The sequence below is a fragment of the Chionomys nivalis genome, chromosome 11, assembly GCF_950005125.1.
Source record: "Chionomys nivalis chromosome 11, mChiNiv1.1, whole genome shotgun sequence".
Taxonomy (NCBI): Eukaryota; Metazoa; Chordata; class Mammalia; order Rodentia; family Cricetidae; genus Chionomys; species Chionomys nivalis.
Window position 1 is genome coordinate 22614948 of NC_080096.1, and position 16942 is coordinate 22631889.

Genomic DNA, 16942 nt, shown 5'->3' on the forward strand with positions numbered 1-16942 from the left:
TAGTGGGAAGAATAAGAGGTCATCTGTAGGAGTAAGTGATCATCTCAGGCTTTGCTGTCACCAAAAAAAAAAAAAAAAAAAAAATTTGAGATTGTTAGCGCTTGTCAGGGCTGTTGGCATGAGAAAAGAACTAACAGTTTTTAGCAGAGAATTATCCCTAGTGTTTGAGTTCCATGTCATGGTAGAGGTTTCATTTAATGTGGCCTCTTTTGCTTCTGTAGAACCAGAGTACGTTTTTCCACAGTAAAACCTGTCTTGTTCTTGCATTGAAAGGAGCTACCTGCAAAGTGAAAAACTTGTCAGATGTTTTGCCATGTTAACTGAGGAATGAGTGCTAGATGGGTTTGGGAACAGGAATGGTCATTGCAGACTCCCTGAAATTAATGACTTCTTTACTGCCTCAAACTGTGTTGCATTTATACAGGTTTGAGACTGGGTATCATTCATGTTGCTGTTCAAGAGAACTGTATAGTAAAAGTTAGCATTTTCTAAATTACTCCCTTTTGTTTTCTACTCAAAATGGTAGGAAATTACTTATACTTATCAAGGAAGGCCAGGTAAAGAGGAGAGCCAGGAACACCAGGAATGTATCAAGATAGTAGAAGACAAACAATATTGTTGGTGATACATACCTGATGTTGACCTACCCTGGTTATGCCCCCCCCCCCAAAAAAAATGGGTCCATGGTTTATAAACTGTTTTTGTTTTTCCACAGGACAAGATGACTGGAATGGGACCAGGCCATCACTGAAGGCCCCCCCAGCTAGGCCAGTGAAGGGATCATACAGAGAGCACCCATATGGACGTTATTAAAAACAAACAGGAGGGGAAAATATCAGTTATGAGCAAAGTTGTTACTGATTTCTTGTATCCCAGGATTCCTGTTGCTTTACCCACAACAGACAAGTAATTGTCTACGTGTTTTCTTCGTGGTCCCTTTCTTTTCCCCACTTCCTCCATTCTTAACTCTGCATTCTGGCTTCTGTATGTAGTGTTTTAAAATGAGTTAAAATAGATTTAGGATATTGAATTAATTTTTTTAAGTGTGTAGATGCTTTTTTCTTTGTTGTTTAAATATAAACAGTGTACCTTTTATAATAAAAAAAGAAGTTGAGTAAAAAAAACACAAACATGTTAGTTTCAAAAGTGGCATTGCTTGCTTAAAGGTTCTGAAGTAAAGGCTTGTTAACTTTTTCTTAGTTTTGATTTGAGGCACCCCGTAAAGTCATAGTTGCAGAATCCCAAACTAGGCTACATTTCAAAATTCAGGGCTGCTTAAGATGTAAAATCACAATGTTAACGGCAGTAGGCACCACCATGTAAAAGTGAGCTCAGACGTCTCTAAAACATTTCCTTTAAAAGCACATGGCGGTTGAATCTTAAGGTTAAATTTTAATACGAAAGATCCTCATGAAATAAATAGTTGATGCAATTTTTAACGTTAATTGACTTAAAACAACAACAAAATTAGGTTTGTAAAACTGAGTTTTTCTTTACGTGGGTTTTGAAATCTAGCCCCAGACATACAGTGTTGAGAGATACTTAGTGGGGGGAGGGGTAGAGATTGACTAAGAACGATGGGGGAGAGGAGCTGGTCACCTAAATGGAATTTGATGGAGTACTTTTTAGCCACAATCTTTTCAGTAATAGTACTGATAATCAAATTTTCAGTATTTAAGATGTCAGAGTATTTTGTCCATTTGAGAGTCTGCACTCCATGAAAAACTCACTTGGACACTGGGGCCAAAAGCTGATGATGTTCATTAAATTGACCGTTGTCAATTTTGAGCTGTTCCCAAGGTAGTCAAGTATGTCTCAACACTAGCATGATATAAAAAGGGACACTGCAGCTGAATGAAAAAGGAATAAAATCCACATTGTACATAAGTTAAAGTCCTAATGGATTTGTACCGTCCTCCCATTTTGTTCTCGGAAGATTAAATGATACATGTGTTAAGTCTGCCTAAATAGGTAGCTTAAACTTATGTCAAAATGTCTGCAGCAGTTTGTCAATAAAGTTTAGTCCTTTTTTAATCAAAGTAAATGTGATGAATTGTCATTTTTGGGGGTGGACAATAAAATAGTTTTCTCTTTCACATAAACTTAAATTAACTCTAAAGTTAATGGGCTTGTTAAAAGTTGGAGACATTCTTAAAAGTGGTGGTGGGGATTTTGTTTTTTAAGTTTACCAAAAAAAAGTTTATGAGTTGTTAAGTTTTAGTTTAAAAAGAACCAAAGCTTTTTCACCCCCTGGAAGTTGTTGAAAGCAGTTTTATCCAATCCTATCACAAAATTAATTTTTAGAGAAAAAACCCAACTGACTAAATCACAAATTGGTTTTCATGTAAAGGTATAATAGGTACTTTAAGTGCCAGCTACCCTAGCTTGCACCTTCTGTAGAACCGTTAGGTGGCCTTAAAAAATGACACCAAATCTCTGGGCGCAGATATTGATTTCACTTGCATTTAGATACCACAATTCAGTAAAACCTGGGTGCCCTTGAGGGTTTCCCTTTCAATTCTAGAGATGCTGTTAACAATTCAGCTGGCTCGGGGCAGGAGCTGGTAGGGTAGGCTGGTCCTAAACTCCTTCCCACAAGACTGCATGTAAGAAAATGAAATTGGTTGGCTCTGTTTCACTCTTAATTCCCAGAGACCTCATTCCTTCCCTAGGAGCCACATAAACTGCTCGGGGGTGAAAAATCCTGTGTCAAGTGCCAAGCTGCCTGTAGCAGTGCATGATGGGCATTTTTGTTTCTTTAAAACACACCAACAAAAAATGTATTTATAGATTGTGATAAAGTGTAAATAACTGAATTTTCAACCATGGTTTGAAGTCAGCTTTCAGGGCATTATGTCTTGTTTTGATGAAAAGAGATCACTCTATACCCCCCTTTTTAAAGGAAAATTATCGCAAGAGAATCAGGATGTGTAAAGCTAACATGCATCGCAAAAAACCAAAGGTAACCTAAATGTCTGATTTTAATAGCACATATTTCTCTTTTATATAAACTGTGACAGCAACTTGCATAAACAATTCTTTAGTTGTTAATTTTAATGTTAAAACTTTGCAAAAATTGTTTAAAAATAGCTGTAAAAAGAAAAACCATATGCTGCCACATAAATTCTCCATAACTCTTAATAATCCTGCCCATCACAAATGAACTGTAATGTAACCTGGGCACAAATTCTGACATCTTAAATGACACAGTGTAAAATTTCAATGACTGTAGATGAGAAGACCTGCTGCACCCCAGAGTAAAGCTTTCTGCTCAGCTGTTTTAAAATATATAAGGATGAGCCCCCTAAGACACCGTTATCTATTTACAGTGCAATGTTATTTGAATTTTCTGAAAAGTTGCATGTTTCTTTCCTGTAGTGCGTAAACTGCATGCAGGATCTCTCTCTGATTTTGTATGTCTTTACAGCTTCTAAAGACTCATCCCTGATTTCTCAATTTTCAGGTGACTGAAAATTCCTGAGGCTTTTCCTGGAATAGAATGGGTATCGAAGACCCATGTCAGGTATGTTAAGGTGGTTTTCGTTGAGGATGGTAGATGTGTCGTGATGGCAAAACAGTAGTGCTAGGAGGTTAACAGGTCAGTCTTTCCTAAACTCGCTTCTACCATACTAATCACACTTCTGTGTCAGCTTACCGAACTTAATGGGTATGTGTGATAGTTAAGACCAGCCTGTGTCCAGGCGGTGGTGCACATCTTTAATCCCAGCCTTCTGGAGGCAGAAGCAGGCGGATCTCTGAGTTTGAGGCCAACCTGGTCTACAGAACCACCCGAGTGTGGGGATCAAAGGCATGCGCCACCATGCCCGGCATTTGTATAACTAAGTCTTTGTATCAATCAACTCTACAAGCAAAAAAAGAAACTAAAATTTGTGGCAACCTATTCAGTGTTACACATAATAAATATTAATGTTCTTTTCTTTAGAATCCTTTTTAATTCTGCTTTAACTCTGATTGGCAGAGTTGAGGACTTTTAGCCTTCTTGTTGCTTGAAGTCATTGAGGTGCTAGCTACCATAGTTTTCCCTTTGCTTCTGAATCATTTGTTAGAGTGTTATTGAGAAGAAAGCTTCTAGCTAGGCAAACCAAAGGTATGTCTGGATCCTTGAGAGTGAAGCTTGGCTTCTTGGCACTGATTCCTCCAAACCCTATCTCTATGCTGGTATTTCTGATATCTGGATACTTACGAAGGGCAACAAATACAGCATGTTGTTCTGAACACCCTGAAGTTTGTGGTCATGTGACTGACCTGAAATTTAGATAAGGAATTCCTAATTCAAAGAGTTCAAGGGCTAGAGAGGTGACTCAGAAAGGGTCTGGTTCTGGTTCCCAACATCCACATGGTAGTTCACAGCCATCTGAAACTCCACTTCGAAGGGATCTGAGTCTCTCTTGACCACCATGGGCACCAGAAGCACAAGCAGTGCATATATACATGTAGCCAAAATGCGTATAAAATTTAAAAATTTTAAGACTTTACTCCCTAGGGTAGTCTTCTGACCCCCACAGGCACTAGGCATATCCATGGTATACATGTGTATATGTAGGTAAATCACTCAAACACGGTAAAATCTTTTTTAAAAATATGTACTATAAGCCACTTGGGACGCAGTGGTAAACCTTGTTTACCTAGTGAGTTCCAGGACAGACAGGGTTATACAGAGAAATCCTGTCTCAACAAAGCAAAGGTGTATGTGTGTGTATTAAAGTATGAGTTGGGGCCTGGAGGGATGGCTCAGCCGTTAAAGGCTAGGCTCACAACCAAAAATATAAAGTATGAGTTGGTTACGATTGGTTGGGTTATTTTAGTGTCTCTGAGTACATCTGCATAACACAGCTGTGAGGTGCTAGGTAGGTGATTGTAATGTCCTGTGAACTACACTGCATTTTACTAAGAACGCTGTTGTAGCTCTCCTAAAGTTCAAAAGCTAAACACAAACACGCCCGTTTACCGTTTACATACCTGATGACCAGTAATACTAAAACACACCTTTTCTAGTATAAACATGCAGCAATTATCCAAAGAGTCAGAGTTTATTCAGTTTTGCGCTCTGTCCCTCAGTTGCTACCCACTGCTCCAGGTAAGAATGAATTTAAGGATGCCCATTAACTGCTAGGCCATTGTGGTTGCCAACAATAAAGTCAAGTCAGACTGTTTTCTGATTCAAAAAGAGCAGCAGCAGCCTGATAAAATTCAGCTTTCTTATAGAAATGGAGAATGTGTCTTAGCCAAGCAAGTGGGTTTGATGGGAGATAGATGTGGTATTAAATGTTTGGCTTACAGGTTTTGAAGCTGTTTGGTCCAAAGAACACTTGTGGATAAGTGTGCATACAGTGGGAATGTGCTTCTTCACTTGGGTTGCACAAACTTCCTGAGCAGATGTGAACAAATGTCTACCGGTGACAGTAATGGTTCTACCAAAACCAACTTGCAAAACAACTCTTTTACAGCATATGTTTGAAGAGTTACTTACAGTAGTGGTTGACCCCAAATTGTCCTCATTACCAAAGGCTGAACCCAGCATAGATAACAGCTTTCTCAAAGCTGCATAAGATTCTCCTTTTCATACTCTTTAAATTGGTATATCTGGGAAAGAATTACAGCTGGCAGGAATGCACTGGAAGGAATGACTGAGGTCTCAGGTGTGCATCTCCTGACCTCCCACCCCCTCCTCCTTTTAGGATGACTGTTAATAAGTCTGAAGTTAGGGTGCTCACAAGTGTTTGCAGTTGCTTCTGATTATGATGGTGATAGCAGGTAGACTTCCAGAACACCTTGATGTTATCATGTACTCCGTGTGCACACCCACACTTTGTATTTGAACTGGCATATAGTCAGCAGTTGAGTGCCCTAGATTTGACTCCCGGTACCATCAGTAGGAATTAGAGCTGGGCAAGATGGCATACACACTTGAGAGGCTGCGTCCCAAGAATCACAAATTCCAGGCCAGCCTGAATTATTAAGGAAAGGTGAATGTCAAGATGGGTAGGTGCAGCCAAACCTGCTGAGTAATTTAATCCCCAGGATCCACATGGTAGTAGAGAACAAACTCTTGCAGGTTGTCCTTTTACCTCCATATGTGTGATGGTCTGTAAGCATCCACATAACACAATAACTAGTTAGGTGTAATATTTTTCTGAGTTAGAAGGGGAAATGAAAAGATATATCTTTTTTTTCCTGGAGACAGGGTTTCTGTGTGTTCCCTGGCTTGTCTTAGAACTCAGTGTATAGACCAGGTTGGTTTTGAATTCACAGAGATCTTCCTGCCTCTGCCTCCAGAGTGCTGGGGTTAAAGACGTGCTCTGTGGAAAATTCAAATTTAAATTCAGGTGGTTCTTTGAGACCAGCCTGGGCTTCAGAGCCAGGGCAATGACAGCCAAAAAACTTAAAACTGCAAACAGCCAAGCAGTGGTGGCACATACCTTTAATATCACCGCTTGGGAGGCAAAGGCAGGTGAGTCCAAGGTCAGCCTGGTCTACAGGGTGAGTTCCAGGAGAGCCAGGGCTACACAGAGAAACTCTGTCTGGTGGGGCGAGGGGAGGGCTGCAAAGAAGCAACTGCTTTGTAAGTGACAGAATCGTCCCCTTTACCTGATAATGTAACATTTCTGAAGTCAGGCCTTGGTCACCACTGTTTGCCCTGGTTTTTCCAGTGAAGCAGACACGGTCTCACTAGTGTATCTCTATGGAGGTTTTAGGACAACATGGTAGTGTTGGCTCTTTCTCCTACCTATAGATGGGTTCGTGGGATTGAACTCAAGTCACCAGCCTTGCACTGTAGACACCTTTACTCACTGAGCCGTCTCACTGGCTCCCTAATTTCTTTAGGACTGAGTATTTAGAGCCACACCTGTTTGACAGTTATGCTAGAAAGGGAGGGAGAAGGAGAAGCCTTAAAGTGCTACCATGTTAGTCTGGCGCTGGTGCCGGATGCCTTTAATTCCAGCACTCGGGAGGCAAAGGCAGGCGGATCTCTGTGAGTTCGAGGTCAACCTGATCTACAAGAGCTAGTTTCAGGACAGGCTTCAAAGCTAGAGAAACCCTGTCTCAAAAAAAAAAAAAAAAGTGGAGACCACAAGGGATGAATCCTCTCCCCTCATCTTGCCTGAAGTCATTTTTGCTCCTGGTTTACAAGGAGAATCTTTTCTCTCCCACCAGGTATTTGTGTTGAGTAAGAGTGGGATCTTTGCACTTGGTCATATGTCTGTAGTCTCCTAGTGTTCTGTGCTTTTTGTTTACTTGTGAGTGAGAAGCCAAACTTTATTTTCATGTATCCCAGGCTAACCTTGAACTTCTGGTCCTCCTATTTCAACCTCCCAAGTGCCAGGTATTTGGTGCTGGTGTTTGAACTCAGGGCATCATGCATGCTAGGCAGGTACTCTGCCAACCAAGCCTCACCTCCTGTCTAAAATAAAACTCTTTAAGGACCTGAGGTTGGGATGATCTTTTTTTTCTTTGCTCTTTTTTTGAGCCAGGGTTTTACTATTTAGCCTTGACCTGGAACTCACTAAATAAACCAGTCTGGCCTCATTCATAGCGATTTGCCTGCTTCTGCCTCCCAGTTGCTGGGCTTATAGGCATGTGCTACCACATCTGTCACTTATGTCAGAGTTCTTGAGTCTCTTCTAATAGAAACTATGGATTATTAAAGCTTTGTTCAACTACTGAGTAGAAGACTTTTCTGCCTCATTATCATCATCATCATTATTATTATTTTGATTTTTTTGAGACAAGGTCTCACTATGTAGCCGTGGCTGTTCTGGAACTCATGTAGACCAGGCTAGCCTCACAGAGATCCACCTGCCCCTGCCTTCTGACAGATCTAAATCGTGCGCCACTAGGCCTGGCCTCTGCCTCCATTTGAAATTTTCAATTCTGCTAATTGCTGGGAGTATATATCGGCATCCCATATAGTTTTCACAATTGACAGTGTGAGGCTAGGATTATTACTAGCAGATAGCATGCCACATTATATGATGCTAGTCGAGTCTTCTTCCAGGTGTAGTGGTTTAGAGGATGACAGCATTGAAGAGCTAAAAGCCAAGCCCAACTTAAAAGACCCCTTCTCCACTGTTGTGTGCTGGACTCTTGTAATTTGAGTAGTAACAAAATCGATCAGTTTCCTGAAAGGTGCTCCCAACCTTGGGGGTTTAGAATTCATGCTTCTGACTTTGCTTCTAGATTCCTGAAGTTAAAAGATTTGAATTCTTACAAATTTACAGCCTCTGTAGACTCAAAAATACTCTTGCATGGGCCATATTAATAGTCATTGCATGCTTAATGCTAGCACACATCTGATGAATATTTAATAGCGTCTAACAGACAGGCTGGAAACAGCTGTATGAGGCAGCAGCTGTTGGGGGGAGGGGAGGACGTGCACTACACTGCCTAATTACCCGTTCTTTTGTTTCCAGGCTCATAGAGAAACCTGTCTTTCCTAGGCCGGTTAGCAGCAGTTGGGGCCAATTAACAATTTTCCATACCCTGGACTGATGATGTCTTCTTTAATATTTAGGGTCAAGTATACATTCTCATTGAGTACTTTGCTAGCTTCATCTCTCCTACAGGAGAAAGGCTTTTTGTGCTATCTTAACAGCTGTAATCCCTAGCACTCAGCAGACAGAGCAAGAGATGAAAGGTCAGCATTTACTACATAGCAGGACCCTGTCTATATATAGACAGATACACTAACAGACTTGAATTTCATAGGGAGGAAGAGTGTAAATAAATAGCCAGGCATGGTAGTGCATGCCTATGATCCCAGCACTCAAGAGGTAGAGGCAGTAGATCAGTCAAGGGTTGCCTTCATTATGTAGCTAATTTAAGTTCAGCCTAGGCTGCAGAATGAGACCTTGTTTTAAACAAATTTTCCCCTGGAAACATAGTCTTAGCTTCTAGTCTGAAAAGCAAGTTCCAGGACAGCCAGGACTGTTAAACAAAGAAACCCTGTCACAAGAAAAATGAAAAAGCAGTAGCTGGGCTGGAGAGGTAGCTCAGCTTTGGTTTCCAGCAGTCGTGTGCACCAGCTCGCAGCCACTTACAGCTCTGACACTGGGGAATTCCATGTCTCTGACCTCCAAAAACATCTGCTCTCGGGAGCACGTGCACCCTCACATATACATATAATTTTAAAAATATTCAGGACTTTTTCATAACATCAGGTCCCTGCCCTGTGTCCTCGGTGGCTGATCCTGGGTTTCAGGGACAGGGATGAACCGGTCCATGAGGCAGATGAGATGGACTCTTAGACCTAAAGTTGAACTTTCTCTTTTTCTTCCAAGAGTTTTTAAACTCAGCTTTTTCTTTTTTTGGGGGGGGGGGGGAGGGAGTTAAGACAGGGTTTCTCTTTTGCTTTGGAGCTTATCTTGGAACTTGCTCTGTAGACCAGGCTGACTTCGAACTCACAGAGATCCGCCTGCCTCTGCTTCCCAAGTGCTGGGATTAAAGGTGTGCGCCACCACCATCCAAATTCAAGCTTTTTCATATCTGGGGAACTAAAGCATTTTCCTATTTAGAAAGCTGGAAATGTTGGAGTGTGGTAGAGCATGTGTAACCTAAATCTCAGCACTATGGAGATAGGAACATACATGTCTGTGAGTTCAAGGCCAAGCCTGTTGTTCTACATAGTGAGGTCCCAGTTGGGGACTCTGTCAAAAATACATAAACATGAAAGCAAAGTTAAGGCCTCAGAGGTTTATTTCATTTTTCTCCAGATCACTCTGCTTACTCATATTCAAGGCTTAAGACATTACTTGACTGGCTGGAGGGATGCTCACCTGTTAAGAGCACTTCCAGAGATTGTGAGTTCAATTTTCAGCACCCACATGGCAGCTCACAATCATCTATAACTGTAGTCCCATGGGATCCGATGCCCTCATCTGATGTGCAAATGTGTATTTAGACAAATCACTCGTATACATAAATAGATAAATCTTAAAAAGAGAGCTCACAGGGACTGTGTATTTTTGTCTTCTGCCCATCTGTGTGCACCTAGGAACCTGCCTACTGAATGCAACAACTGGAGTTGAGCTACGGAAATGGATGGTTGTAAGGAACGAAGCCAGACCAGATGAAGGCTGAGAAAAACCCATCAGCCTCAAGTTTCTTAATTTTGCACTTTATGTCTTTGCAGTGTCAGAGGACCCTGAATACCAGGAGCTACCTGCTGTATCGAGGCTGGCCTGGGCATTTGCTGAAACATAGAAACTCAAGAGAGGAGAATCAACAATTGTTTCACCCTACCTCTTGATCTGATTTACTCACAGAAAACCAGCCAGGATCTTAGGAGTCTTTAGACCCAGAATGGAGTCCTCAGGGCTTCTGAAGACTCATTGCTAACAATTCCTCCTACTCAAAACATTTTAGTAAGAGGGGCTGGGGCTGAACTCAGTAGTTGAACATTTCACTAGCATATATGGAAGACCTGGGTTCATTTTTCATCACCTCAAAAACATTTTTAAAAGGCTTTTAAAGAATTGAGATGGAGCCAGGCATGGTGGCATACACCTTTAATTCCCAAACTTAGGAGGCAAAGGCAGGCACATCCCTGAAGCCAGCCTGGTCTGCAGAGCAAGTTACAAGATAGCCAGGACTACATATGTGGGGTGGGAAACAACAACAAAAAAAAGGACTGAATCTCTGACATGTCCCTCCAGGTCAAAACAAACGGCTCCTTATGCCACCTATGCACCTTACTGCTTCGTGTGTCCCTGTCCTGTCCCGTGTCGTTCCCCCCCCCCCGCCACCCCTCATACACACACACACACACCACCCACACAGGTTTGTTGGAACCTTCAGCCAGGGAGCCCTTAGACATTTCCAGAGGACTCCCAGGAAAGATAGTCACTGTCTCTGAAACATTCTAAGGAAAGTCAAGAATCATTTACTTTGGACAATTTGTTCAAATTCTGAGCCTTATCTATCCATCTAAACTTTGTTGTTAGAACTTGTCCAAGAAGTTCTTGAAGGATGGGGCTGTTCTGCTTCACCTTTGTATGATATTTCTCAAGTATCTGTCCCTGCATGAGGAGTTCAATAAAGGTTTGGTCAAGTGATGATTGGTGAATGGTTCTGATCAGCTTTGGGAGAGAGCCAAGGCCCCTTCTCCTGGGCAAGCGTTTTGTCCTAATGTTTTCTCTTGAGAGATTGGCAGGTCATCCACAATCTCCAGGTACCAAGATAGCCACTTGGAAGTCACAGAATTTTACAGCAAAGTTCAGAACTGAAGTCAAACATCTGGATTCAGATTTCAGCTCATCACTTGTGTATTATTCAGGGCCTGATAATTCCATCAGTAATTCTTCCCCTCTTCAGATTCTGAGAAACATTTATAATGGCCAGTACTGGGTCTGTACAGAACACTGCTCGCAAATAAGATTCTGTCTTCCTTTCTTCCAGGTTTATTCTTAGAAGTCCAGTCACACAGCTTCCACCTTTCTCCCATTACCACTTAGCGCCCTAGGGATATTTTTTGAGAGCTCTGACTTAGGGAGTTGGGCCCACCCACCCAGCTGCCATGCTCTTCAGGCACCTGCAAGCTGAGAAGGATGACAGCTTTCCCCAAGCCTCTGGATGCTCTGAGCCATAAATATTTTAGAAGGGCCTTTCTCTAGCTGTTGTCAGGGTGATGGACTCTCCGGGGTCTGGGGTGGGAGTGTTGGGTTTGGACTGACTCTGGAAGGGTGGGTGCGAGGCCTGGCGAAGAGCCAGCGCCGGGCTCCAGAGGCCCCTGCTCTGCCCGCAAGCGCCCCTTTCTTGAATGCTTTAGTCGTGCTGTAGCTTCCGGGCCCTTCCTGGCCTTGGATGCTGTTTAAGCTTTGGTAAGTTGAATTTTCTTGGGCCTTTGTTTTGACATTTCTGGGGATAGGAGATCTCTGTCTTAGTGCAGGTAAGTTGACAACAGATTAGAAGTCTCTCTCTTTTTTTTTTTTTTTTTTTTTTTTGGTTTTTTCGAGACAGGATTTCTCTGGCTTTGGAGCCTGTCCTGGAACTAACTCTTGTAGACCAGGCTGGCCTCGAACTCACAGAGATCCGCCTGCCTCTGCCTCCCGAGTGCTGGGATTAAAGGCGTGCACCACCACCGCCCGGCTCAGATTAGAAGTCTTCTAAGTCTAACGCTGTGCTTTGCTAGGAAATCGTGTGGAGAGACTAAACCACATTACTGCTTTTTGATTTGTGTGGTGAGGAAGGGAAGGTGAGGTCTAGCTAGTCCAGTCTGGCTTCAGACTTGTCACAGCCTTGGAATTTCTGGCATACGCTACCACACCTGTCTCCCATTGCCCTTTAGTATTTTGAGACAGGGTCTCCTTATGTAGGCCTGGCCTACCCTAGATCTTAAACTCAAGAGATTGGTCTGCATCTGCCTCTCAATTGCTGGGATCATAGGTGTGCACCACCATAGTCTTCCCAAACTCCTTTTTTTTTTTTTTTTTGTTTTTTTTGTTTTTTTTGTTTTTCGAGACAGGGTTTCTCTGTGGCTTTGGAGCCTGTCCTGGAACTAGTTCTGTAGACCAGGCTGGTCTTGAACTCACAGAGATCCACCTGCCTCTGCCTCCCAAGTGCTGGCATTAAAGGCGTGCACCACCTTCGCCCGGCCCAAACTCTTTTTTTTTTAATTAATTTATTTATTATGTATATGACATTCTGCCTCCATGTACGCCCTCACGCCAGAAGAGGGTGCCAGATATCACCCCAGGTGGTTGTGAGCCATCATGTGGTTGCTGGGAATTGAACTCAGGACCTCTGGAAGAGCAGCCAGTGCTCTTAACCACTGAGCCATATCTCCAGCCCCCCAAACTCCTTTTTCAAAGGTTCTCACGTTGGAACCTTCAGCCTGGGAGTCCTTAGACATTTCCAGAGGACTCCCAGGAAAGATAGTCGCTACCCGTGTAACATGCTAAGGAAAGTCAAGAATCATTTACTTTGGGCAAGTTGTTTCAAATTCTGAGCCTTATCCTCTGGATATGTAGACTCTTTGGATGGCACAGGGTATCCTAATTGTGCCTAGTAATTTAGAAGCAGAGCTCATGGGCGTTGGGGCTTATGATACAAAAATCTACCCCTCACACCCGTACCTCCCACAGACATAGCTTTTACGCCCTACATCTTCCTGGTTGTCACACTGTAACATTTCCCAACCCCTCAGCATGTGTGAGAAGGAAGCAAGACAGCACTTGGGTCAGAGCTGCTTTTCTTCCCTGTTGCTTTGCAAACTATTTCTTTGTACTTGGCTCCCTCTGGTGGGATGTTCATGGTGGGGAAGTAAAGTCAGCTATGAGACTGACATTCAGACCATTCTGAAGGGACCGAGCTAGGGGAGAAAATCTGAGCTTGATAACAGCCACTACATTCCTCATATACTGTGTCTCAACTATCTGCTCTCCTTTAAAACTCATGAGAGTGACCAGGAATTAATCCTGACTTTCCAATTAAGACAGGTTCAAAGACATGGACTTAAACTGAAATTCCTTGCAGCATTTAGGATCTTCTATCAATGTTTTCCTAGCTTCAATCTCTTTGTTTTCCGTTGCTGTAAAAATATCCTGACAAAAGCAACTTGGGAGGGAACGGGTCAATTTCCTCTCAGTTCCAGATTGTAGGCCACTGGGAAGTCAAGGCATCAGGAAGCTAAAGCAGCTGATTTTATCCAGTCAAGAACAGAGAACATGGGTGCTCACATTCATTTTCTCTTCAGTTCAGGACCCCAAATCCAGGGAATGAGTCCTCCCACTTTAGATAACAATACAATCACTGCAGGCCAACCTAATCTAGAAAATGCCTCATTGAGACTTCCCCAGTTATTCCAGATGGTGTGTCAAGTTGACAAATCACAATTCTCAAGTAAGTATGCTGGGATGCTTTGGTTGCCAGGCACCTGCCCACTAGAACTACAAGCATATTGACTCAATCACAAATGGACGGAGTGAGGAAGGCTAACTCCCCAAGGAGAATTGGTTTTATTGGGAGATGGTGTGGATGTGGAGAAGGCAGTCATACAAAGTGGGTTGGAACTAAGTTGCCCTTGCTCTCCTACACTGAGTTGTATGTATGCCAAGTCAATTCAGTAAGTAGTTCCTGAGAATTCACTTCTGCAGGGGCATCTATATTACACATTCATAGACATTTTCCTACCAACTCCACAGGCAGTTACCAAATTCAAGCAAACAAAAATGGTAGTGCTAGAGATGAATTTCAGGGCCTTATGTACAACATGCAGACACTAGACCATTGAACAAAACCCTTGAGAAATAGCAAATGTATTCCTCAGTCAGGTGGTGGCGGTGCATGCCTTTAATCCCAGCCCTTGGGAGGCAGAGGCAGGTGGATCTCTGAGGCCAGCCTGGTCTACAAGAGCTTGTTTCCCCCATTAGGGAGTAGCAAATTGTCATCTCCGTGTCTTCAGGATATAACAAAAAATGTTGCCAGGTGCTTCACCTATGTTTCTAGATATGGCCTGGCTTCAGTGTATGCATGCATGAGGATAGGATCAGATCCTTTAGAACTGGAGTACAGGCAGTTAAGAGCTGCCATGTAGGTGCTGGGAACTGAGTCTGGGTCCTCCAGAACAGCAAGTTGTGCTAACCAGTGAGCCATCTCTCTGGCTCCTCTTTTATTAAAGGTTAACTTGGAGACTGTGGGGTGTGTGTGAGCGTGAGTGCTGGTACCCTCAGAGACAGGCTCTCCTGTATCCTAGTTGGATTTCTGTTGCTATGATAAGCACCATGTGCAAAAGGAGTGTGGAGAGAAAAGGGTGTATTTCAGCTTACAGCTGTAGTCCATGAAGGGAAGTCAGAGCAGGAACTGAAGCAGAGGTCGTGAAGGAATAATTACTGGTGTGTCCCTGATGATTTGATCAGTTTGTGTTCTTATACATCCCAGGACCACCTGTGGTATCACCCATAGTGGACTGGACATTCCCACATCAATCATTAATCAAGAAAACACCCCATATACTTGCCTATTGGCCAATTTGATGGATGCAATTATCAGTCTCTCATAGATGTCCCTGGCTTGTGTCAAGTTGACAAGTGTACACTGAGATGCTGGAGTTAGAGTCTTCTGTAAAAACAATATATACTCTTACCCACTGAGCCATTTCTCCATCCCCCTTCTTACTTTTTTTTTTAAGAACCTCTGGAATGGCAGCCAGTGCTCTTAGTCCCTGAGCCATCTCTCAAGCCCTCTTGTTATTTTTTGTTGTTGTCTTGCTTTTTCCCTGACACAGGGTGTAACAACCCTAGCTGTCCTGGAACTAATTCTACAGACCAGGCTGATCTCAAACTCACAGAGATCTGCCTGTCTCTGCTTCCCTAGTGCTGGGATTAAAGGCATGTGCCACTACTGCCTAGCCGGTTGATTTTTTTTTTTTTTTTTTTTTTTTTTTTTTTTGGTTTTTCAAGACAGGGTTTCTCTGTGGCTTTGGAGCCTGTCCTGGAACTAGCTCTTGTAGACCAGGCTGGTCTCGAACTCACAGAGATCTGCCTGCCTTTGCCTCCCGAGTGCTGGGATTAAAGGTGTGCGCCACCACCCACCACCGCTGGGCTTGGTTGTTACTTCTTAAACATAACAGAGTGCCCTTGCACTCTGTCTAGAATCTTCCCCTCTCCCCAGATAGACTTCCTTCCCCTGTTAAGTGCTTCCCCAAACATAATGATGGCTCACATTTCAGGGAAGCCTGCTTTGCCCATCCTATTTGAACTGGCACCCCAAAGCTCTTTCCTGTTTTTCCTTTCTTCCAACGTTCCCTTCACACATACTACAGAATCTACTAACTTTATGTCTACCTGCCTCCATAATCTAAAATATAGAAATCTATTAATATCTTCCACTTGTTTGATTAATCTGTGCTAAGCACTGTGCTAAACAATGATGTCACAAGATGATTAAAATTGCTTGAGGCTGGGAAGGTAGCTCAGTGGTAGAACACTTGCCTAGGATGTGTGAGGCCCAAGTTTCAATCCCCTTCACCCCCACCCCATAGATGCAAGGGAAGAAATCACAGTAACGGTAGCAGTCACTACTTTATAGACTTCCTTCCCCTCTTAAATGTTTGCCAAGCAAAACGATTGCTAGATTGCTAACACTGATTAAAACAGGTGCTATGGGACTGGAGAGATGGCTCAGCGGTTAAGAGCATTGCCTGCTCTTCCAAAGGTCCTGAGTTCAATTCCCAGCAACCACATGGTGGCTCACAACCATCTGTAAGGAGGCCTGGTGCCCTCTTCCGGCCTTCAGGCATACAAACAGAATATTGTATACATAATAAATAAAATAAATAAATATTTAAAACAGGTGCTATGTGGATTACCTCATTTAATCTTCAACGCCTGTCAGGTAGAGAGTGCTTACGTTAGGTTTGATTTCCAACTCTACATAAGCCTATCCTAGTGTGAGTAATAATCCCGACACTCTGGAGGAGGAGGCAGAAGATCAGAAATTCGGGGTCATCCTCCAATCCTTAGCAAGTTGAAGGTCAGCCTGGACTAGAGTCCCTGTCTCAAAACCCAAAATCAAAGGGCTGTTGAGATGGTTCAGCAAGTAAAGATTTTTACCATCAAGCCAAAAAGAAACTCCTGCAAGCTGTCCTCTAACCTCTGCTGCTACATGCCGCCCCCGCACGCCAAATTTTAAAATGTTGAAAAGGAAAGCCCGAACCCTAACAGGTGATTATTATTGGTAACCAAGAATATAAACTCAAAGCTTGAAAATGGATGGCACAGGCCATAAGCTAAGGTAGCGGCATTGAAATAAACAATGGAATAAACGTGATGCTTAGAGCTTAGTTAGGGTCAGCAAGACGAGGTCAAAGACTAGATGTAGATAGAATTTTGGAGGAAAAGGGAAGTGACTTCTAGGTTTTCACTGGGGTTGACCTAAGTACGATAAAAGGAGAGAGTAAGGAGAACCCAGTTTGGGACGCGCTGAA

The 16942-nt window shown here is 42.9% G+C and overlaps 1 protein-coding gene across 2 annotated transcripts in view; it reads left to right on the forward strand.

Annotated features, from left to right (window-relative positions):
* Positions 1–10963, forward strand: part of Khdrbs1 (KH RNA binding domain containing, signal transduction associated 1) — a 39811-nt gene extending 28848 nt beyond the window's left edge. Inside the window, exons 9-11 of one of the 2 annotated variants that reach the window (XR_009057991.1) lie at positions 716–906; positions 3464–3523; positions 10151–10963. Coding sequence is in view for 1 of the 2 variants with exons in the window: in XM_057784462.1 (XP_057640445.1) it covers positions 716–813 (98 nt within the window). In the remaining variant the exon portion in view is untranslated. Of the gene's footprint in view, positions 1–715; positions 2065–3463; positions 3524–10150 lie in introns of those variants that run through there. The other variant, XM_057784462.1, reaches the window with a different exon arrangement.
* Positions 10964–16942: the final 5979 nt, after the last annotated feature.